This window comes from Sturnus vulgaris, unplaced genomic scaffold (assembly GCF_052056855.1).
Source record: "Sturnus vulgaris isolate bStuVul1 unplaced genomic scaffold, bStuVul1.hap1 Scaffold_198, whole genome shotgun sequence".
In the NCBI taxonomy this organism is placed as follows: Eukaryota; Metazoa; Chordata; class Aves; order Passeriformes; family Sturnidae; genus Sturnus; species Sturnus vulgaris.
In genome coordinates, this window is record NW_028276185.1 from 316,271 (window position 1) to 341,410 (window position 25,140).

General features: G+C 49.0%; 1 protein-coding gene and 1 pseudogene across 1 annotated transcript in view; one reads left to right on the forward strand and one right to left on the reverse strand.

The window, feature by feature from the left end:
* Window positions 1-25,140, forward strand: part of LOC148217867 (uncharacterized) — a 114,396-nt pseudogene that overhangs the window by 53,182 nt on the left and 36,074 nt on the right.
* LOC148217868 (uncharacterized) overlaps window positions 7,846-25,140 on the reverse strand; it is a 40,494-nt gene continuing 23,199 nt past the window's right edge. The window contains 1 exon segment of the mRNA XM_088158400.1: window positions 7,846-8,351. Coding sequence (XP_088014526.1) covers window positions 7,846-8,351 — 506 coding nt within the window.

A 25,140-nucleotide genomic window follows, 5' to 3' on the forward strand; every position in this document is an offset into this window, starting at 1 on the left:
AAGTTATGGTACTTTCTGACACTGACCCTCAGGAAAACACTGCTTTTGACTTGAGGCCTTGGAAAAGGCTTCCAAATTTGAATAATAGAGTTGCAGTCATGGGTTTGCTATTGGAATTAAAATGTGTGATTTCACATGGGGGAGGTTTGGAATTTTGGGTTTTTAGAATATAGTAAGAAGTATGGAACAAGATGGAAAGTTTTAAGCGTTGTCTCTTTCTGTCTTCTTCTTCCTCCTTCATGGTTTCAGGTAGTAGTTTCTGGTTGGACAGTTAATGCTGCACAGTGGGTCACAGGAGTTTGGTTATTTAGTGAAAAGTATAAATAATATAGGTGTTAGTTCTTTATTGAACTTTTTAACTTTAAAAAACCTTGTAACTAGCTATGTACGCCTCCATTTTGCTGGCTTTTAGCTGGTGGCTAGTCTTGTTGCAGAATTCTCTGTACTTTAAATAAGATTTATTAAACAACCAAGCCCAAACTTGAGAAAATTCACCTCCTTCGTATTATTAATCCCGACTCTGAGTAAAAACAAAAGAAAATGAAGACATGGTACTAATTAGGTGGTGCAGTTACCCCATTTACAAGTGACTCCATCACTTCCCTGGGCAGCCCATTCCAATGCCCAATCACCTTTTCTGTGAATACATTTTTTCTAATGTTCAGGATAAACCTTCCTTTGGTGCAGTTAAGGCTGTGTCCTCTTGTCCTGTCCCTGTTCCCTAAGAGAAGAGCTCGACCCCCACCAGGCTGCACCCTCCTGTCAGGGAGTTGTAGAGAGTGATGAGGTCTCCCCTGAGCCTCCTCTTCCCCAGGATAAACATTCCCAGCTCCCTCAGCTGCTCCTCACAGGACTTGTGTTCCACAGCTTCTCCCCTGTTGTTCCACAGCCACTGCTCCTGTTCCAGTGCAGCTGCAACCCCTCCAGTGGTGCTGCTCCCACTGCAGTGCTGCTCGTCTGTGACAATGAGGGGACAGGTGGGACTGTGGGGCCATTGTGTCACTGAGGGCACACATGACACTTTGGGGCCATTGTGACATTGAGGGGACATATGGAACCCTGAGGCCATTGTCTCACTGAGGGGACACATGGAACACTGCGGGCACTGTGCCACTGCAGAGCCTCCTGGAAGCGTGGGGCCATTGCAACACTGAGGGGACACGTGGAACTGTGCGGATATTGTGTCACTGTGGGGACACATGAAAGCCTGGGGCCATTGTGACACTGAGGGGTCACATGGAACCGTGGGGACACTGTGATTCTGAGGGGATTCATGGAACCCTGGGGCCACTGTGACATTGAGGAGACACATGGAACTGTAGGGACATTGTGACATTGGGGGGACGCAGGGAACTCTGGGGCCATTGTGACACAGAGGGGACATATGGAACAATGAGACAATTGTGACATTGAGGGGACTCATGGATCCCTGGGGCCACTGTGACACTTAAGGGATGCATGGAACCATGGGGCCATTGTGACACTCAGGGGTCCCATGGAACCGTGGGGCCACGGTGACACTCCAGTGTCTTGTGGAATCCAGAGGCCCCTGTGATTCTGTGGGGCCTCATGGAACCAAGGATCCATTGTGATCCCACAAGGCCTTGTCGTTCTCCACGACTTCATGGAACTGAGGGGACACTGTGACACTGTGGAGTCTCGTGAATCCAAGAATCCATTGTGACACTTTCGGGATTTGGGGAAAGAAAGTGACTCTGTGACACTTGGGCGTCTTGTGGAATCCAGAGGCCCCTATGGTTCTGTGGGGATTTTTGGAACCAAGGGGCCATTGTGATGCCTCAGGGCCTTATGGTGTCCAGAGATCATTGTGACATTGTGGGGTCTCCTGGAATGAAGGATCCATTTTTAACTTTTCAGGGTCCCATGGAGCCAAGAGTGACAACATGAGACCTCACAACAGAAAGGGGGGACCCTCTGTGCTGGTTTTGCACATTTGACATTTTGTGAGAAGGGAAGAAGTCACCCCCGGAAATGATTTTTTTTTACAGGAGATGCTAAGAGCTTCCTCCATGTCTGACAAAATCTAATCAGTGATTAGTTTTGAGAACTGACAACCTGTTAAACCACTGAAAAAGCTGTGCAGCCAGAGCAGACACACTGTCCTGGCTGGGCCCCTTAAAAATCCTGGCACAGCCCCCCAGAATTCTCCACTGTAAACAGCTCTGGCCACCACCAGCAGGGATCATATGATTATCTGCAGGCCTTGGAACAAGATATTATCTCTTTCACTGTACAGATGAGACTTGCAGACCTTCAATTCTCTCTCGAGTGAGAGAACAGGACAGAGTGAAGACACGTAGAGGAACAACATGTGGACCCCAAGATTAGAGAAGTAGAATTTAGGTCCCAGATGGGAGGGATTGAGGAGATGCCTGACTCTTGGGCTGAAATCCTCTTGTAAGTCTATGGGAAAGATAAAGTTGATATGTCAGACTCTATTTCCCTGTAACTTTTTGAAAAACACAAGGAGGATGAAGTGTTCAAATTATAGACATGAGCAAAAGCATCCATGCTGAACCAGCAGATATTGAAGTAGCTTGAACAGAGAGAGATGAGAGTGATGAAGACCCTTTACCCCAGGGAAGAAGAAGAGAACCTCTGTTCCCAGGGATGAAGATGATCTCAGAGACAGATGAAGAGAACCTTTGCTTCTGAGCAGCTCAACCTTAAAAGTGTACCCCACTAGCCAAAGATTGAGCCCTCAAAAACAATTGTGGGGAAAGCTGTAGGTCGAGGGGAGGGACTTTTACACAGTGATGAGATTTCCATTCTCCTGGGCAGCTGATGCACTGTGACTTTGAAGCCACGAGAGAATTGTCTCTTGTGGAGAAGTCTCCATAACATGACAAGAGAGACTCCTCTCCCTAAGTGAACTGGAAAAAGACCATTTTAGAGATGGTAAACTGGCTGAATTGTTCCTGCATGTTGTCAGTGTAAAGAAAAGAGGGTGTGGAGGGAGAAGTGTTCTGAAGGTTTTATTCTGATTCTTATAATTCTTTTAGTTCTGTTAGTACAGTCCTTTCTTTATACCCTTTAAGGTTTGAGCCGGCTTTGCCTTCCTCCTAATCCTATCTCACAGCAGGAAATGAGTAAATAATTCTAGTGGAAGATTTGGCCAGCACTAAACCTGTAGTAGCTAACAGCTGGCCTGGAGGCCTTCCAGTTATAACTAATCCCAATTGTAATTTTATAATGTAAATAATTCTATAACTACCATAAGGATATAACTTGAGCAGTCTGGGCTGTTGGGGAGCAGGTCTAGGCCATCTGGGACATGGGCAGCCATTGGCCAGTTAGCCAGGTGACAACTAATTTAGCCAAGCAGAGCTAACCATGCAGACTTCAAAGGCCATATAGGGAGAACAGCCCTCAATAAAAGTTGTTTTTTGTTGCATGAACACGGAGTTTTTTGTCATCGCTTCTGTCTCAACTGCAATGAGTGGTGACCCCGATGTGATAGGCAATAGCCCAGGTGTGGGGATGGTGGTGGAGTTGGAACCCCAGTGGGGGAAGGTGACTGGGAAGAGCTGCCAGCAGTCGAGAGCTGTGGAGGTCCAGACCTTGTTAATAGAAGAACCTGCTGGGGACCCTTGTAAATAGAAGATTCTTTAAAAAAGAAGAAGCAGACGGAGATACAGGAATGTGATTTTCCAGAGAAGAAAGAGAAGGGGCTCAGAGCCATGGACAGGACACAGCTGCAAGAGCTGCAGCAGAGACACCATGGGCAACGCCCACCAGGGAAGTGGCCGGTCAAAATTGGATGTTTCTGCCACTCCTTCCCAGTCAGGCTCACCTCAGCCTCCAGCAGAGTCAATTCCTGCAATCCTCCCGTCACCCCAGGAATTGACACAGGATCTGTCCCCACATGTCCCAATGGCATTAGGGTACACTGTGCACCAGGATCAACTAACACTCTATATTTCTGTGGCTCTGATGTGCCAGGCCATCAGATCCACACCATCCAAAAGACCCGGTTTTCCTGTGCCTCTCCCTGGCTAGAGGCAGGGCCCCTATAGCCCTGGTTATTATTTCTTTCCTGAGGATACATGCTGGAGATTCCTTCAAGGGGATCTGACAGATCATCCTCCCTTCTGTAATACCCTGCACCTCAGTCATGGGAGGCTGAGGCTACCTTCACTTTATCAGAGCTCCTTCAGTTTGTGTTTCCCTTACTGAGCTGATGCACCCGTGCTGCCAGGACAGAAGTGAGTTTCCCATCCCACCTGCTCATGTCTTCCCCATGGTCACGCAGAAAGAACCACAGGCAGCTCATGAGGTGTACCCTCTCTCTAGCTGGGGGACATTGGGCTCTGACTTTGAGGCCTATGACTCGCACTGGTGCTGCACTGATCTTCCTCATCTCCTCTTTAAACTCTTCTTTGTGTTCCTTAATCACAGCAGAGACACGAGCCTGCATCGGCCATTGATCATATTCTCCTAATTTCTAAGTTTGTTGGTGACAGCACCCACTGTTTCTCGGCTGCTGTCAGCACTAACCATTGCAATAAAGGTGGTGTATTGAGATGGCCCCAGGTTTGCCAGATTCCACAACATCTGCCCTGTGCACCTGACCTTGTCAGGGTCATTGTCATGCTGTCCATCCCTCCCAAAGAGCACCTCCAGCACTGTCACTTCTCTCAGCTGTTGGATCCCTTCCTCAAGGGTCTTCCAACGCATTCTATGATGGTGCTCCTGCATTCTGTCTCTTGACAAACCTCTCTTACACTCATTAAAAGCCACTCCCAGAGGGAAAGGGGCCATTTTGGGCACCAAAAATCTGTCCTGGTTTGAAAAAGGACAGGTGTGTGCTGGAGAAGAGCAGGGCCTTCCTTCGAAATGGAGCTAATAAATCCCTCCCTCTGAATTAGTATAATTTTGGAATTATGGAGATTTCAGGCAAAAATACGGGGATAGGAATAACAGTTCTTTATTAGTATGTATATATATATATATTTAAAAGGTAAACAAAACAACAACAACTAAGTAATTAACAACAAATAGAAGACGGGAACCCAGTAATAGTTTTTCTGGTTGTGGACACCTTTCCCCTCTGCTGCAGTTTCTGTCCCAGTTTGGCAGTCAGTGCCAGCCGGCTCCCGGTGGGCAGGGGCAGATGCGGTGATCCCGTGTGGCTGCAGGAGTGCTGGGGGTGATGGCGGATGTGACCTGGGTGGGAAGGGCGGAGGAGAGACTCTGCTCATGGATCCTTGGAGGCAGTGTCAGTCCCAGTGCTCCAATAGGTTGTGTGGAGGTGGCAGAGCGTCCAAGCAGGAGGGTGCAGGGTCCCACAGCCGAGGAAAGGCAGCTCCCGGCGTTGGGATGGCAGGGCGAGGTTTTCCAGTGGCCATCCATCTCCGAGCCAAACGAGCGAGAGAGCGAGCAGCTGCACACACCTCTCCTTTACCTGCCCCTGATCTCGCAGTGTTCTCCCTCTTCCCTCCCCATCCCCCCTGCCCTACGAGAGAAACTCCAAAAAGGGTCAGGGAGTCTCCCCTATCACTAGCCATCTTAGCATGTCAATGGGAAAAAATTCCAGACAGCGAGGCGAGGGAAAAAAAAGTAAATAAAAACAACCCCCAAGAGAAACTTAAACCAAACTTTACTGAAACAAGCCCGCATTGGCTGCCTGTCACTGCGGTTTCACTGTTCCCGTGTCCCTTTACCCAGTCAGCTCTCTGATCATGTGGTGTCCACGCATCTCCCCAGCCCATCAGTGCCTCACACACGAGGTGACCACCAAGCCACTCTCCGGCCATCTGACCCGCAGCTGAGCCCTTCCCAGAGTGCCCGCACCCGCAGGGAGCGCAGGGCTGGATTTGGCCGCCACAGAGTTGGTGACCCTCGTGAGATCCTCGGTGCATTTAGTTCCTACAGGAGTGTGGGCACCGCTGGGAAATGATCTGCATGCCTTGTTAATTGGATGTTCTTCCACCGCTAGCCTGGGGCAGGATCTCTCCCGGTCCTCCTCTCAACTCCCGGGCCTCTCCTCAGCCAATCAGAGAAGGCACCAAAATAATTGAGCCAATCAGAGCGCGCGGCGCTGATGACTCCTCAGGCAGTCCCAGAGCGCCCAGAGCTCCTCACCTGGACTCCACCCGCGCCCCGCCCCCAGTGCCTCTTGCTAGGAGAATTTGGGGAGGGGGAGTATCGTGTATTATCTTCTTTTTTATTCTTCCAGAGTCAGGATTAAATGCTCGAGAGACGGAATTTCGTGTTCGGACTCAGATATTTATTAATTCTTATCAATATTACAGTGAGTTCTACAGCACTTCTAGCTAACAGGCTAAAAATGGACACGTATCTCTCTCTACAAGGCCTTTTAAGGGCCAATCTGTCCAATTAAGAACAGACAGCTAAATTCTTTTTACTCTTAACCCAACAACCAATCAGCTGTGACCTGAAATGGGGAATTATCTATCCAATTACAAAAGTACCACCTAGACCCGTGAAGAAGGTGAAGAAGAAAGAATCCGCCACCCTGAAATCTCTATCTTGCTTTATATACATATATATTAATATATTCTAAAACCCCAAGCCCTAAATTTGCCACCATGGGCCATTACACACTTCTATTCAAACTACACACCAGTGATCCCAGTTCTATCACTCAATTTTGGAATCCTTTTTCACGGCCTCAGGTCAAAAGCAGTGTTTTCCTGGGGTTCAATGCCTGTCAGCAGAGAAAGCCCAAACCCCTCAGTTTCCAGGGTTCCAACAGGGGGAGGTGTCAGACCCTGCCCGGCGCTGGCCATGGGGCGTGTGGGGCAGCTGGGGCCCTACTGGTGCCACTGGGAGCCCCCCGGGCTGGGGGCGCGGAGCTCTCGGGTGAGCGAGAGGGGCGGGAAGGGAAGTGGTGGGAACGGTGGGGAGAGAAAGGGAAATGGGGAGATGGGACCCCCAAACAGATGTTGGGGAGGGCTGGTGACTGGGGAATGTTGGGAAAGGGGGAGGAAAATACAGAGAAGAGCAGAAAAGAGGAACTGGGACAGCAGGAAGAAGGGTCCCATGGCGGCCGTGGGGCACTGGGGGTGCGGAGTCGGGGTTGCCCCGGAGCTCTTGGCTACTGTGGGCTGCTGGGGGGCTGATGGGGGGACACCCCCGGACCTGTGTCCTGCACACACAGCGCTGTTCCAGGAGATGGTTCAGTCCGAGTGTCACTTCATTCACGGCACCGACCGGCTGAGGTTCGTGGAGAGGAACATCTCCAACCGGGAGCAGTTCCTGCACTTGGGCAGCGATGTGGGGCTGCACGTGGGGACACTTCCTTTGGGGACAAGGCTGCCAGGCACTGGAACAGCGACCCGCAATGGATGGAGTCCAGACGGGCTGCGGTGGACAGGCACTGCCGGCACAACTACGAGTTGTCCAGCCCGTTCCTCGTGGAGCGCAGAGGTGAGCGTGGGGCAGAGCGTGTCCCCTCGGGCCCTGCCCTGGGAATGACCCTGGAGCCCTTCAAAACCTCCCTGGGAATCACCCGAGACACGTCAGCCCTTCTTGTGCCCATCCCCGGGGCCTCCTGCCCCTCACCCCAAGCGACTCCGGTGGCTCTCCCAGTCCATCCCAGTCTCTCCTGCTGTCCTCACAGTTCCTCCCCGTGTCACCAGAGTATCTCCCATTTCCCCTCAGTCCCCAGCCATTCCATTCCCTGTCCACTCCCAGAGCAGAAAAATCTCTCCAACCCCTTCCCCCCACCCAACACGGATCACCAGGGCTCTGCCCAACGGGGGTCACTGGGGATCAGCCAACACCGATCCTCCCATGGGGGATGGAGCTGGAGCAGAGCACGAAGCTCTTCCCACACTCGGGGCACTCACAGGGCTTCCCTTAGTGGTGCCTCCGTTGGTGTTGGGTCAAGTGAAAGCTCTGTGAGAAGCTCTTCCCACACTTGGGACACTCGTAGGGCCTCTCCCCAGTGTGGATGCGCCGGTGGACAGCGAGGTTGTCGTTGCGGTTGAATCCCTTCCCGCAGTCGGGGCAGCGGAAGGGCCTCTCCTCTGTGTGAATCCGCTCATGGATGAGGCAATCGGAGCTGGTGTGAAACCTCTTCCCACACTTGGGACACTCGTAGGGCCTCTCCCCTGTGTGGATGCGTCGGTGTTTCTTCAGGTAGGACATCCACCCAAAGCTCATGCCACATTCCAAGCATGTGTAGGGCCGTTCCCCTGTGTGGACCACCTGGTGCCGCATCAGATCAAAAATCGTCCTGAAGCCCTTCCCACATTTCCCACACTCGTAGGGCTTTTCCCCAGTGTGGATCATCTGGTGCCGGATCAGGTGGGAGCTGCAGCTGAAACCCTTCCCACATTCCAAGCACTTGTGGGGCTTCTCCCCTCCAGGAGGCTTCTCCACCAGCTCTGAGCTCCGCTTGGATCTCCGGCCGCCTTCCCGGCTCAGGGAGGGTCTTTCCTCCTCGCAGCTCCCTGGGCTGGGTTTGCAGCCCCTCCTTGAGAGAGATCTCTGGGGTTTTTCTGCCTCCATCTACTGACGCCTTAGGAATGAAAAATCCTGGTTTGCGGAAAAAACAAGAGGATAGAGTCTTGGGCTGGGCGCTCCTCCATCCCCAAGTGCAACTCAGGAAGACATTGGGCATCTTGTGTCTGTAAGAATCTCCAAAATACCAAGATACAGCCTAAAAATGTTACAAACATCATGACACAGATCAAAAACCCCCCAAATAGCAAGATGCAGACAAAACTCTGTCCAAAATACTAAGGTTCAGCCCCTGAAAAAAACTAAAGCACCAAAATTTACCCAGCTAAAGCTCAGAAACACCAATATTCACCCCTCTAAAAAGTGTGGAACCCCAATGCTGCATGGGGGGGGGCAACGCTCATGGGACTGGGGGAGAGGCTGCAGATACAGGGAGGGGTGGAACCTTGTGGTGTTTACTGTTCCTACGAATCCTCCTCTGGTGTCCCTGCTCTTCCTCACACTCCTCTTCCTCCCATTATTCCTCTTTCTCCTGCACAATCCCACCTGCTCCTCCCACATACATCGTTTGATCCTTTTCTTCTTCAACCCTGCTTCTCCTTCCATTCTCCTGCTGCCCCCAGGCCCAGCACCCACTGCCGGCTCCCTCTTCCCCCCAAACCCACAGCATCCCAGCGCAGGGGCAGCCATGGAGCTGGGGCAGCTCGGCCTGGGGCAGCGCTGGGCTCTCGGCCGCTCCCGCCCGCACTCGCTCCCCACTGCAGCCGCTGCCGCCACCACAGCGCGGGGGGGCCCGGCCTTGGCGCTCCCCCCCTCCCACCTCCCCAAATTCCCCTGCCGGGGGGCGCTGGGGCCCGGGCCGGGCGCAGGTGGCTCCAGGTGGGCAACGCTGGGAGCTGCGGCTCTGCCTGGACACTGCTGCGTCATCACCGCCGCGCGCTCTCATTGGCTCAGCGCTGCCCGAGGGGCGGGGCTGCACCAAGCCGGGACACCCTGCTCCAGGGGGGATGGCCCCAAAACGGGGGACCCCCATGCAAGGAACAACAGCAAAGGGCCTCTACAAACACATGCTGCGATTCCGCTTGGACACAGGGCCAGAGACGTGGACATAAGGAAGTGACAGCAGAAGCCACCAGGGTCAGAAAATGTTATTAATTGACCACACAGACTGCTGCTCAGCCAAGGTCCTGCTCAATTCATGAACTCCCAGAGGAAGAACAAACACTTAATAGAGTCCTGGCCATCGTTAGATATGTGTGGTGCATATAAAGAGGTGGATGCAGTGAGTGCCTTGGGAAGTCTCTACCCCTTAAGTACTTCAGCCAATATGGAAAGGGAGAGGGAGATGAGGCTGGTAAAATTAGGATGAAAAGGAGGCTGTGTCCTCCAACAATTTCAGAAGCCCCATGGGAAATGGCCAGTGCTCTCTTCCATTTTTTATGAATTAAATTACTTTTACAAGACTCCTCTGTCTTCCTAGCAGACAGAAACCTCTGGTGATGTGAATTTTTCCACACACCTTGGGGCTCGGCACGAATTCCTTCCCCCGTCCGGGGCGGGAGCAGTGAGTGGAGCTGAAGGTGCCTCACCCAGTTTGGGTGATCGGCTCCCTTGAGTGGCAGTGGCACCGGGCATGGATTGGGTACCCGAGAGTGACCAGGAGACAGACGAGTGACAGATCAGGGGGGCTGGGAAGAGTCGGCAGCCAGAGAGCACTGAAAATCTCAGCGGGGACTACAGTGGGATCTTCGGGGACTAAACATGGCAGGGCACCCATGGAGGGTAGAAAGGGAAAGCCACGAAGGAATCCCGGAACAAGGGATGATGATGTCAAAATATCTCTGAAGGGCTCCTTGGGAGCATGTGGAGGGAGTTTGCACATTCTCCCAGAGGTAATCAAGGACATGGACACCTAGGGAGTCAATAAGGGAAGTCCAGAAGGGATTTAGACAACAGGGGATGGATGGTGTTGGTGTGCTAGGAAGGGATTGGGTGAAGGGGAGTGTGCAGGAATATGGTTCAGGCAAGAAGAAGCAGGAGCAATCTATGTGGGAAGAAAAAGGATGATGACAAAGACGAAGAAGAGAAGAATACTGAGGATGGGGATGTTTTTCAACAGGCTCTCATCCTCCAAAGTTGCCAGCTGCTGCAGATCCTTTGTATCCCCGGTTGCCAGGACAGGCACACAAGGAGGTCAGGATTGCAGGGGGTTTCTCTGTGCTGGGCAGCGGCAGGAGCGGGCGCAGAGGGGCGGCACCGGGAGCACGGGCTGGGGGCCTGTGGGGAGCTGCGGGGCCGGGCCGGGGCTGTGGGGCAGCCGGGGCTCAGCGCCGGGCGCTGCCTGAGCCCAGCACCCCCCGGCAATTGCAGGCCCGGCAGTGGCCCCCGGCCCCCAGGAGGCTGCGGGACGCCCCGGCCGCTGCCCGGCCCCGTGGAGCTGCCGGCCCTGCCCGCCGGGGGGGCCGCGTTTGGACACTGCGGCAGGACAGGCACCGGCTCTGGGATACGGGCTGGCCACGGCAGCCACAGCACAAGGAGCAGCAGGACAAAGGAACAGCTGGGAAATGGGCATTGGACGTGCAAGCACCGAGAGGAGCTTTTAAGCATTTTCCTTGGGTCACTGCAGAAAGGAATGATTTAGCAGAAAGCTCAGCAGCTGTCAGAGGATGAGCACCCCCAGGCACTGAGGGGGCTGCAGGAGGGGCAGAAGAAGCCCCTGGAGCACTTGGTCACAAAGGCACAGCAGGGGAATGCAAGAAGGGAGGAGGAAAAGGCCAAGGCGAAGGCAAAGGCCATGCCAGAGTTTCTACAGCCCCTGAGGGATGAACCCCAGGGCCAAAGGGGCTGTGTTTTTCCAGGGAAAATGGAAAAGACATGGACGGTCCTTCTGCAGGGATGCACGGAAGCACCAGCCTTATTGGGGCAAGCCTTGCAGAAAATATCACAAGAATTTACCCCACCCCCAGGGATTGGGTTAATGCAGAATGTGGATTACTTGCTCCAATCAGGAAGAAAAGAAGCCTCTAGAAATAATATTTGAGTATTTGAAAAAAAAAGAGCAAATGCCAGAGAAAATTTGGGACATATTTTGACTGAAGTTTGCTGGTGTCTTGACCTAGAGAGGGTCTGGGGAATGCCAGAAGTAATCCAGGACTGAAAAGGAGGTACAAGAATTCTGAGCATTAAGAGGAAATTGCAGGACCTGGATTGAGGATTGTCTGTTCTACCCATAACATTGTATCACTTTTTAAACCCCAATCACCTCAATGTTGTGGTATGGACATAAGAAAAGGAATAAAATCTGAGAAAATGAAAAATAACAAAATGATTGGTGCCCCACCTATGGCTCTTCAAGACTCAGGAAAGAAATCTGAATCCTACGTGTGTTATAAGTACATATTATATTATTGGCGTTTAGCAAGTATTAAAATGAGTGTTATATGTTGGAAAACATTGCTGCATGAACATAGTTTCTTTTAGTACTGCGATTAAAAGAACTTAGAAATAGTAGTGATAAATATATTTTTTTGGACTACAACATTTTGATGTAAAAAGCTTTTTTTCATGTAACTAACTCAGAGAATGGTAAAAATGATAATCAGGAAATTCTTCACATTCATGGATTATGGGACACTAAAACCCCAGGGAAGGCAAAAATAATGATTTACAGGTTGGAGGGGAATGATTCTGAATAATGCATGAAGGTCTATGAATATGCAACATGTTGCTGCATTTAGGAAGTGTTTTCTGAGTCAGTGTGTGCCCTTGGCTGAAGGCCAAGCATCCGGCCATTATAACCTTTGGCCACAGCCAGGGCAGATATTCAATTATCTCCCTTGGAATTGATCTTTGCAATTCCTTACCCTGGGAATTCTCCACCTAGGGCGGGCTGGAGATAAGGGATGTATATTTCAAGCAGTCTGTGGCCAGAATCCTGTCTCTTGTGAAATCTCTGCCACAGGAAGCTGGGCTGGCACAGAGCCTGCCTTGGCACTTTGCTGTTCACAGCATCCACCCAGGACTCTGCCTCTCAATTACACTCACACACTGGGCTGCCTGCGATTCCATTGCTGGAAAATGTACCAAATTTAAATTTATTTAATATTCCATTTTACTAGTCAGGCTCGGTTTGCCTTTCTCTCAGGAAAGAAATTTTAAAAGGTTTTTTTAAGGGATGTTGCACCACTTAAAAGAGATGAGTTTAACATCTCAACAGACTGGGAATAGCCCAAAAGATTCCCACAAAGATAACAACATTCAACAAAACATCAATGAAACACCAGCAAACATCAAGGAACACCCACCCCTGACACTGCCCCTGGCATAGATGGAGATACCTGGTCTGGAAAAGACTGAGAAGGAAATCCAGGATTGGGACCTCATTAACATCACAGGAGGAGAAATCCAGGTCCAATAGGAAACCAAACACTAAGAACTACACAACTTAGAAGCAATGAACATTAAACCAATGGATTTCAATGGGTTCAGACTGTAAAATTTCAGGAAAAATCTAGTAAAATTCACATCTCATGGAATGAATTTCTCTGCACACCCGGGCTATGTGTGGATGAAATTTTTTCTGTTGCACATCCTGACCAGGATCAAGTAATGCCTTAACTCTCCAACACTAAAGATATTGTTGGAGAGTTTTTTATTGTCCCTGCAGTTTCAGTGACAAGATTACACCATGAGAAAAAATTTTCACATTAATCCTACTTTTAGATTGTCAGTTAGGTTTGGGCCAGGCGTGTGACAAGCAATTTTTACTCCTAGGAGAAGAGGTAGAAAAGACTTGATTGCATTGGAATATTTTTCTATATATTTGTGGTGGCTCTTAATGACAGCAGAATTTCAGAATGGATCTTTAGAAGCTCACCTTTAAGTTGCATTTTGCAAACCTAGAAGAGCACAAATGGTGAGGCTTTAACGCATAAACTGTTAATAAAAAATCGTTAAAAAAAATAAAAAAAGAAAAATAAAGCAGGTTGTGAGGGTGGACGTGAGAATCACCTAAAGGCTGCTCTGGAAGAAAATCCTAGTTCCAGGCAGCCAGGAGAGGAGTTTTAGAAATGCAAATTAACATTGCTCTGGAGAAGTGTGGACAATGCCCAAGGGCCTTCTTGCCAGGGGGAGGAATTTCCCTGAGTCCATCTGCCCCTCACCCCCAGCTCTGCCTGCTTGCACAGATGGAATTTGCACAACTAAAGGCAGAGCCCATAGTGAGGATATCGGACTGCAACAGAAACTGGTTAAGCTGCAAAGGGAAACAGCAAACGGAGAATATTGAGCAAATTTCATGAAAAAAATTGGGGGGGGGATCATGCCTCTCCCCAAAGCAATGAGGTGTTTTTGCAGAGAAATGAGTTGGGAATCCAAACATTTTATCATTTCATAAGATAAAAGTGGTCAATTGATGCAGCCGTGGGAGGAGGGAGCACCCAAAAAAGGGAAAAAGATGAACGGCCACCAGAACAAATCCTACAACACCATGGACCAGCCCCTGGGAGCCCTAACGAGTTCATATCAGGACACAGAAAACCCATCCATAATTTGAGTGGCATAATTAGGTTAAAAAGTATCCTTGAAATAATAACCAAGCAGACAGCTCCAGCTCCTGACCTTCCTGCTGACCAAGCCGCTGAAATGAGGAACGAGACATTTCACCATGGGATGGAATCAGATTATCTACTTAGAGAAGAAGGAGGAGTTTGTGGAAAATTAAATGATGCAAACGGCTGTTTGCAAACAGATGATAACCGAAAAGTGGTGAAACAGATAACAAAGGAAATAGGAAAGTAGCTCATGTACCAGTGCAAACAGGGAAAGGATGGGAATGGGACACCTTTTCGTGGTTCCCTGGCAGACCATGGCTTAAACGAATGCTGCTGCTCCTCTGACGTGCTGCAGCAACTCTCAGCTTTTTACCATGCAAGACACCTTGCGCCAAACAGGATGCAGGAAAAGAGATTGAATCAATGGAAATTAAAAGTTTGAAAAGGGAATTCTTGAGAAAATAAGAAAATGAGGAATTGAAAGCAGTAAGATTAATACCGTGGTAGGAGTGCATATTAAGAGGGACATGCAGTAGGTGGATCGGGAAGTCTGAACCTTTCAAGTACCTCAGCAAGAGGGGAATGGGAGAGGGAGACGCAGACGGGAAAACGAGGATAAAAAGGAGGCGGCGTTTTAGAGACCGCATGGCAAATGTCGCATGGCCTCTCTCTTTGTTCATCAATAAATTCACTTTTACAGGACTCCTCTGTCTCCTTTGGGCACACAAACCTCTGGCCACGGGAATTTTCCCGCACAGCCCCGGGCACAGGGCAGACACCTCTGTCCCACCCACAGCAACCGGGACGAGCCAGCGCTGCTCCGGCACCGGCTCCTGCCGAGGCCCCAGCGGGAAGGAGACCGCGGGCAGCCGCTCCCGCAGCGCCCTCAGCCCAGCGCCAACACGGGCCGGCACCGGCACAACCAACCCGCCAGAGCCCCCTGCCGCCCCCTCGGCCCGCAGCGAGCCCCGAGCCCCCGCACAACCGAGCGCGGCTCCCACCTGCGCTGGGGCTGCCTCCGAGCTCCGCCGCCGCCTGTGGCTGAGGAATTCGATGGGATGTGTTGCCTTAACCTTTCTGACCACTCCCAGCCCATCTATGCCAGCATTCAAGCCCTCAAAGAAGGTGTGAATAAACTTCGGGTAGATCATGGGTACGACTGGCTGAACTGGCTCTTAGGGCACTGGGGACTCACTGGCTGGGTTAGGAATTTAGTTAAAATAGGTTTGTATGTATTAGGCATCATATTATGCATTGTAGTAGTTATTCCTTGTATTTTACAGTGTGTTAAGAATTTAATTGACAAATCGGTGAAGAGTGTATTTTTAGTTAAAAGAAACGGGGGAGATGTGGATATGGGTAATGCAAATGAGACTGATAATACTGCAGATTTAATCAGCAAATGCAGCCTGACAACGAGGATGCCTGGCAAGAGCAAACAGAGATCTGACTGCAAGAGGACTGGATCAAGTCTGGGTTATGGGAAATAAGATTTTACTAAGTCCAAATGTAAAGTTTGTCTATGTGAGAGTTTCTCTATGTAAGGTTTCTCTATGTGATTGCAGTAAAATATTACCAGCCTTCCTGTAAATGGTATATAAGCACATGTAGTGCTCAGTAAAAATTGGATTTTGATCACCATTCAGTGTCCCCGTCTCTCTCTCATCGTCGATAGTTCAAGTACTCCCAGTGGGATCCTGGAAAGAGAATGGTGACACATCTACTGCCTGCTACCCCCCTCTAGGCAATATTCAACTGTTTAGTTCACAGACTCATCTTCCAGCACTCTTAGTGGGGTCAGCAGAGCCACTTCCCACTGGTGGGGGCAAAGAGCACCCTCTGTGCCTTTGTGGTGGGAGCAGACAGTGTTGTCTCAAAGGAAAGGTCAGAGAGAGACCAAGCTGGACCTCTGCCTCCTGCCCCTCACCCTACAGGGGAAGAAGGGCACAAAACTGAGCAACTTTTTATTTTTTTTTCTGTCCTGTCATTTCCAGGAGCTTGACTAGCTCGAAGGAGAGGATTAGAAGGATTTCTTGAGGATCACTGCCAGGGCACAGCACACATGGCATCCCTCACCCCTTACATCATCATGGGATGGAGGGGTAGGAACCAACAACAGCCCTACCCCACTGCTCCAGAAGCCAAAATCCCCATGCAAGCATTTAGTTATGGCCTTCTTAGAGAACCACATTCCCACCCAAATCTTCCCCTCTGCAGCAGCTCATTCCCACAGGAACTGGCAGAGCAGATGGGCTTTGGACATTGGCTGGCTTCCATTGCACTCCTTGCCCTGGAGCTGGCACGGCAGGAGAAGGGCTCTGGTGAACCTTCTCCTCCTCCCATGTAGGCTCTAACCCAGCTGCCACAACTTCAAGTTCTCAGAGCACTTCTGGGCTCTGAGCAGCGGCCACGGGAGGAGGAGATGCAACTCCAAAGGCAGCAGTTCCCAGGCCCAGCTCCTGCCATCCCAGTGGGGCTGTTCGGTGGTTCAGGAGAGGAAGGGAAGGGCAAGTGCAGGTGGCAGTAGCTCATTTCCGACTGAAAGAGAGAAAGGTAATTTATTCACTTGGAAATCTCTGCATTCAAGCTCTGATCTTTACCTGAAAGAGAAGTAGCGTCTGCTCGTGTTAAATTTAGGTGAAGAACAACTGTTACACTTGATATGGTAAGCAATTAAATTATCTGGGGGAAAGTGTACAGCAAAAATTAGCATTCACAGTGAGACAGAAAACAGCAGGAGTTGGCAAAAAGGAAGAGGAAAAGAAAGCACACCCCAAGCCAGTGTTTCACCCAAATCCAGGATTTTCTGTTTGTAAGGAGTGGGGTCCCCCCAGGTCCCTCCCCAATCCCGCCCCCCAATAAACGGGAGTGGTGTGAACTGGGAAGCTTTATTGGGAACACTGGAGCAGCTGTGCTTGGGCAGAATGACAGCGGGGCTGGGTGTGGGACACACGACTCCTCTAAAATCAGTGTGGGGATGTGTTGGAGTCACTAAGTCAAGAGTTTCTCTGAATCCTTCAGAGAGAGATCAGAGTGCAGGGATTGAATTAAAGTCTTGAGATGGATTGAAATATGTTAAGACTCTCACACATAAAGCAGAGGTGAAGGTTTAGGTTGTAGCACGAGGGAGCAATAAGTAAGTAAATGGAAAAAGTTTTAAGTGCTTTTAGTGAGTAAAAGGTCTTAGATGCCAGAGAAGTAGTACATGTTCTAATGAAGGTTGAAAGACATGCTAGTGTTTCCTCCGAGGCTCCAAGAACCTGGCTTCAGACATAATAGAGTTAGAGTTAAGAATATTGCTTGCATTTTTCAGTTAGAACAAGATAGGCCATGTACATAGTTTATATGTAGCCTGGCGTGCAAAGAAACTAGAATTCTAATAGGTTAAGAAGCAGTGGTCTGAGTTTGTGTCTTAGCTAGCTGGAAAGTCTCTATAAAAGAACATGCTTTAGGGAGAGCTGGTGCTCTATGCCATGGCTTTATGCCATTGCATTTTGCCACTTGCATTTTGCCATTGCCACTTGCTTTATGCCATTGCTTTTGCCATTGCATTTAATGCCATCTGCTTTTTGCCATTGCTTTGCTTTGTTTTTGCCTTTGAGACTGATGTGCTTCTGCAATAAACAGCTTTATAGTAACGATTAGCTGCTTGGCACATGAAAGAAAATAACCCGACAGTTGGGTGCCTGAGAGCACCTGGAGGTTCAAAACCTCACAGTCCTCGAGTTCTGTGAGGACTAAGAAGAGAGAGAGCGCAGATGGGCAGGTCTGTCAGCAGGCGGGTTCCCCTGGGCTGCCCCTCGCCAGGCCTGGGTTGAGCCGGGACCAGCTGAGCCGAGCTCCCCAGGCCCGTGCTGTGCCTGCCCTGCCCGTGTGGAAGCGCCTGCAGCCATCAATAACCATCGATCCCGGCTGCGGCGGGCACTGCGGGCGCTGCGCCGCCTCTGCCGCTGCCCCTGCCTGGCTCCACTGCCCCAGCAGGAGGGCTGGAAAAGGAGTGACAACAAGAAAAAAATAAAATGAAAGAAAAATAATAATAAGAAGAATTAGAATAAGAATAGGAAAAATAATAGGAATTAAGAATAAGGAGAAAAACCCAAAAGTAATAAAAATAAGACTATAAAAGTAAGAACAAGACTATAAGAATATAAGAATAAGAAATAGATGTAGAAATAGGAGAACAAGTAGAAGAAGCCCATAAGAAGAAATAGTTATAGTAAAAATTATAATAGGAAGAAGAATAATAAAAATCCTAAGTTGAAGAAGAAATAGTGGTAGCAGTAAATGTAATAATCATTATAAGTATAGACAGAAGAAAAAGAAGAAAAAGAGGAGGAATGGGAAGAAGAAGAAAGAGAGGAGGAGGAGGAGGAGGAAGAAGAAGTAATAGATGTAGTATTAAATAATAGAAGTTGTAGTAAATAGTTATAATAAAAATAAAGTTATGATGATAATAATGATTTGTATTAATGTTATCAAGTTAAAATACACATCTACACATCTTCTAGAGTCAAAGCATAGTTTGTGTTGGGAAGGACCTCAAAAATCCTCTACTGAATAAAGAGGCTGAGACCACCCCAGCCCAGCCCTCCTTCACCTGACTGCAGCTTTGGCCTGGGACTTGAGCGGCCTAACAGCACCTGAGGTACCATCAAGGTGACACCATTGGTCAATTACCTCTGGTCTAGGGACAAGGACACGAGACTGAGGCAGGAGAATGTATCCAAAGCAAGGCAAAGCCAGCAGCTGTCCTGAAAATCAGCTTGGGCCAGGCTGGGGCTGGGGGAGGCCGTAGCCCACAGGCTCATCTGCTGAGGCCACGTTTGCACACACTGCCCACAGCCAGCCAGGGAGGAGGAGAGTTCTGGGGCTGTGGGGGAACCTCTGCCCACAGGCACTGAACACCCATCCTCCCTCACACAAACTGGCTCTGCTGGAAAATCCCCAGCCCGGGAAGGCCACATCCACGGCACATTGCCGTGAGGGGCAGCTGAGGAGGGGCCAGAATCCATCCAAGAGCCCCAAAGCGCTGCCCAGACTCACTGCTGAGGCCTTGCAGCAGAGCACTGCTCCTGATGCAAAGGGATGCAGCAGAGCCAGAGGCTGCTGCCAGAGCCTGTGTCAGACTTGTCCCTGCCAGGGGAGGAACCTGGGCCTTCCCACCTGCCCCCAGTGTGTATGGACCCCCTGAACTCCGTGTTTGTGGGGGACCCTGAGCACCAAGAAGACAGAGATGTAGAGCATCCACAGGACGCTACTGGGATCCATCTCCAAGGGGTCTGTAGATGCTCTCCATCAGAGAGCAGAATTCCATTGGGATCCACAGAGTGGTGCGGTGCTACATATAAACTATGTACATGGCCTGTCTTGTTCTAACTGAAAAATGTAAGCAATATTCTTAACTCTAACTCTATTATGTCTGAAGCGAGGTTCTTGGAGCCTCGAAGGAAACACTAGCATGTCTTTCAACCTTCACTAGAACATGTACTACTTCTCTGGCGTCTAAGACCTTTTACTCACTAAAAGCACTTAAAACTTATTCCATTTACTTACTTATTGCTCCCTCGTGCTACAACCTAAACCTTCACCTCTGCTTTATGTGTGAGAGGCTTAACACATTTCAATCCATCTCAAGACTTCAATTCAATCCCTGCACTCTGATTTCTCTCTGAAGGATTCAGAGAAACTCTTGACTTAATGACTCTAACACATCCCCACATTGATTTTAGAGGAGTCGTGTGTCCCACACCCAGCCCCGCTGTCATTCAGGCCAAGCACAGCTGCTCCAGTGTTCCCAGTAAAACTTCCCAGTTCACCCCAGTCCCGTTTATTGGGGGGCGGGACGGGGGGGGGACCTGGGGGGACCCCACTCCTTACAAACAGAAAATCCTGGATTTGGGTGAAACACTGTCTTGGGGTGTGCTTTCTTGTCCTCCTCCCTTTTGCCAACTCCTGCTGTTTTCTGTCTCTCTGTGAATGCTAATTTTTGCTGTACATTTTCCCTCAGATAATTGAACTGCTTACCATATCAAGTGTAACAGTTGTTCTTCACCCAAATTTAACACGAGCAGGCGCTACTTCTCTTTCAGTTTAGGATCAGAGCTTGAATGCAGTGATTTCAAAGTGAATAAATTACCTTTCTCTCTTTCAGTCGGAAATGAGCTACTGCCACCTGCACTTGCCCTTCCCTTCCTCTCCTGAACCTCTGAACAGCCCCACTGGGATGGCAGGAGCTGGGCCTGGGAACTGCTGCCTTTGGAGTTGCATCTCCTCCTCCCGTGGCCGCTGCTCAGAGCCCAGAAGTGCTCTGAGAACTTGAAGTTGTGGCAGCTGGGTTAGAGCCTACATGGGAGGAGGAGAAGGTTCACCAGAGCCCTTCTCCTGCCGTGCCAGCTCCAGGGCAAGGAGTGCAATGGAAGCCAGCCAATGTCCAAAGCCCATCTGCTCTGCCAGTTCCTGTGGGAATGAGCTGCTGCAGAGGGGAAGATTTGGGTGGGAATGTGGTTCTCTAAGAAGGCCATAAATAAATGATTGCATGGGGGTTTTGGCTTCTGGAGCAGTGGGGTAGGGCTGTTGTTGGTTCCTACCCCTCCATCCCATGATGATGTAAGGGGTGAGGGATGCCATGTGTGCTGTGCCCTGGCAGTGATCCTCAAGAAATCCTTCTAATTCTCTCCTTCGAGCTAGTCAAGCTCCTGGAAATGACAAGACAGATAAAAAAGGTTCTCAGTTTTGTGCCCTTCTTCCCCTGTAGGGTGAGGGGCAGGAGGCAGAGGTCCAGCTTGGTCTCTCTCTGACCTTTCCTTTGAGACAACACTGTCTGCTCCCACCACAAAGGCACAGAGGGTGCTCTTTGCCCCCACCAGTGGGAAGTGGCTCTGCTGAGCCCACTGAGAGTGCTGGAAGATGAGTCTGTGAACGAAATAGTTGAATATTGCCTAGAGGGGGTAGCAGGCAGTAGATGTGCCACCATTCTCTTTCCAGGACCCCACTGGGAGTACTTGAACTATCGACGATGAGAGAGAGATGGGGACACTGAATGGTGATCAAAATCCAGTTTTTACTGAGCACTACATGTGCTTATATACCATTTAAAGGAAGGCTGGTAATATTTTCCTGCAATCACATAGACAAACCTTACATAGACAAACTTTACATTTGGACTCAGTAAAATCTTATTTCCCATAACCCAGACTTGATCCAGTCCTCTTGCAGTCAGATCTCTGTTTGCTCTTGCCAGGCATCCTCGTTGTCAGGCTGCATTTGCTGATTCAATCTGCAGTACTATCAGTCTCATTTGCATTACCCATATCCACACCTCCCCCGTTTCTTTTAACTAAAAATACACTCTTCACCGATTTGTCAATTAAATTCTTAACACACTGTAAAATACAAGGAATAACTACTACAATGCATAATATGATGCCTAATACATACAAACCTATTTTAACTAAATTCCTGACCCATCCAGTGAGTCCGCAGTGCCCTAAGAGCCAGTTCAGCCAGTCGTACCCATGATCTACCCGAAGTTTATTCCCACCTTCTTTCAGGGCTTGAATGCTGGCATAGATGGGCTGGGAGTGGTCAGAAAGGTTAAGGCAACACATCCCATCGAATTCCTCAGCCACAGGCGGCGGCGGAGCTCGGAGGCGGCCCCAGCGCAGGTGGGAGCCGCGCTCGGTTGTGCGGGGGCTCGGGGCTCGCTGCGGGCCGAGGGGGCGGCAGGGGGCTCTGGCGGGTTGGTTGTGCCGGTGCCGGCCCGTGTTGGCGCTGGGCTGAGGGCGCTGCGGGAGCGGCTGCCCGCGGTCTCCTTCCCGCTGGGGCCTCGGCAGGAGCCGGTGCCGGAGCAGCGCTGGCTCGTCCCGGTTGCTGTGGGTGGCACAGAGGTGTCTGCCCTGTGCCCGGGGCTGTGCGGGAAAATTCCGGTGGCCGGAGGTTTGTGTGCCCGCAGGAGACAGAGGAGTCCTGTAAGAGTGACTTTATTGATGAACAAAGAGAGAGGCCATGCGGCATTTGCCATGCGGTCTCTAAAGCGCAGCCTCGTTTTTATCCTCATTTTCCCGTCTGCATCTCCCTGTCCCTTTCCCCACTGGCTGAGGTACTTGGAAGGTTCAGACTTCCCGATCCACCTACTGCATGTCCCTCTTAATATTCACTCCTACTACGATATTAATCTTACTGCTTTCAATCCCTCCTTTTCTCATTTTCTCAAGAATTGCCTTTACAAACTTTTAATTTCCATTGACTCAATTTCTTTTCCCGCATCCTCTTTGGCGCAAGGTGTCGTGCATGGTAAAAAGCTGAGAGTTGCTGCAGCACGTCAGAGGAGGAGCAGCATTCGTTTAAGCCATGGTCTGCCAGGGAACCACGAAAACGTGTCCCATTCCCATCCTTTCTCCGGAATACGAGATATTTTCATATTTCCTTTGCTATCTGTTTCACCACTTTTCGGTTATCATCTGTTTGCAAACAGCCGTTTGCGTCATTTAATTTTCCACAAACTCCTCCTTCTTCTGTAAGTAGATAATCTGATTCCATCCCATGGTGAAATGTCTCGTTCCTCATTTCAGCGGCTTGGTCAGCAGGAAGGTCAGGAGCTGGAGCTGTCTGCTTGGTTATTATTTCAAGGATACTTTTTAACCTAATTATGCCACTCAAATTATGGATGGGTTTTCTGTGTCCTGATATGAATTCGTTAGGGATCCCAGGGGTTGGTCCATGGTGTTGTAGGATTTGTTCTGGTGGCCGTTCATCTTTTTCCCTTTTTGGGGTGCTCCCTCCTGCCACGGCTGCATCAATTGACCACTATTATCTTATGAAATTACAAAATGTTTGGATTCCCAACTCATTTCTCTGGACTAGCAAAAACACCTCATTGCTTTGGGGAGAGGGATGATCCCCCCCCACACACTTTTTTCATGAAATTTGCTCAATATTCTCCGTTTGCTGTTTCCCTTTGCAGCTTCACCAATTTCTGTTGCAGTCAGATATCCTCACTCTGGGCTCTGCCTTTAGTTGTGCAAATTCCATCTGTGCAAGCAGGCAGAGCTGGGGGTGAGGGGCAGATGGACTCAGGGAAATTCCTCCCCCTGGCAAGAAGGCCCTTGGGCATTGTCCACACTTTTCCAGAGCAATGTTAATTTTCATTTCTAAAACTCCTCTCCTGGCTGCCTGGAACTAAGATTTTCTTCCAGAGCAGCCCTTAGGTGATTCACACGTCCACCCTCACAATCTGCTTTATTTTTCTTTTTTTTTTTAAACTATTTTTTATTAACTATTTATGTGTTAAAGCCTTACGATTAATACTCTTCTAAGTTTGCAAAATGCAACTTAAAGGTGAGCATTGAAAAACCCATTCCGAAATTCTGCCATCATTAAGAGTCAGCCACAAATATAGAGAAAAATATTCCAGTGCAAGCAAGTCTTTTCTACATCTTCTCCTAGGAGTAAAAATTGCTTGTCACACCCCTGGTCCAAACCTAACTGATAAAATAAAAGTAGGATTACTATGACAAATTTTTCTAATGGTGTAATCTTGTCACTGAAACTGCAGGAAAAACAAAAACTCTCCAACAATATCTTAATGTTAGAGAGTCAAGCCATTACTTGATCCTGGTCAGGATGTGCAACAGAAATAATTTCATCCACACATAGCCCGGGTGTGCAGAGAAAATCATTCCATGAGATGTAAATTTTACGGGATTTTTCCTAACCTTTTTACTGTCCGAACCCGGAGAAATCCATTGGTTTAGTGTTCATTGCTTCAAAGTTGTGTAGTTCTTAGTGTTTGGTTTCCTATTGCACACGGATTTCTCCTCTTCTGATGTTAATTAGATCCGCATTCCTGGATTTCCTTCTCAGTCTTTTCCAGACCAGGTGTCTCCATCTCGGCCAGGGGCAGTGTCTGGGTGTTCCTTGATGGTTGCTGATGTTTCATTGATGTTCCTTGATGTTTATTATCTTTGTGGATGTCTTTTGGGCTATTCCCAGTCTGTTGAGATGTTAAACTCATCTCTGTTGAGTGGTCTGACAGTCCATAAAAAATACCTTTTAAAATTTCTTTCCTAAGACAAAGGCAAACCGAACCTGACTAGTAAAATGGAATATTAAATAAATTTAGAGTTGGTGTATTTTGCAACAATGGAATCGCAGGCAGCCCAGTGTGTGAGTGTAATTGAGAGGCAGAGTCCTGGGTGGATGCTGTGAACAGCAAAGTGCCAAGGCAGGCTCTGTGCCAGCCCAGCTTCCTGTGGCAGAGATTTCACAAGAGACAGGATTCTGGCCACAGACTGCTTGAAATATACATCCCTTATCTCCAGCCCGCACTAGGTGGAGAATTCCCAGGGTAAGGAATTGCAAAGATCAATTCCAAGGGAGAGAATTGAATATCTGCCCTGGCTCTGGCCAAAGGTTATAATGGCCGGATGCTTGGCCTTCAGCCAAGGGCACACACTGACTCAGAAAACACTTCCTAAATGCAGCAACATGTTGCATATTCATAGACCTTCATGCATTATTCAGAATCATTCTCCCCCAACCTGTAAATCATTATTTTTCCTTCCCTGGAGTTCTGGTGTCCCATAATCCAAGAATCTGAATAATTTTCTGATTATCTTTTTTACGATTCTCTGAGTTAATTACATGAACAAAAGCTTTTTACATCAAAATATTATAGTCCAAAACATATATTTATCACTACTGCTTATAAGTTCTGTTAATCGCAGAACTAAAACTATATTCATACAGCAAAGTTTTCCAACATACAGCATTCATTTAATTATTTGAAAAAGCCAATAATGTAATATAATACGTACTTGAAACACACATACAATTCAAATTTCTTTTCTGAGACTTCAAGAGCCATAGTTAGGCCACCCGTGGTTTTTTTATTTTTCATTTTCTCAGCTTTTGTTTCTTTTCTCTTGTCCATAGCAAAACATTGAAGCTATTGGGCTTTAAAAAGTCATACAATATTCTGGCTAGAACAGGGAATCCCCAATCCAGATCCTGCAATATCCTATTAATCCTCAGAATTCTAGCACGTCCTTTTCAATCCTGGATTACTTCTGAGATTCCCCAGATACTCTCTGGGTCAATACACCACAAACCTTCATTCAAAGTATGTCCCGAATATTTA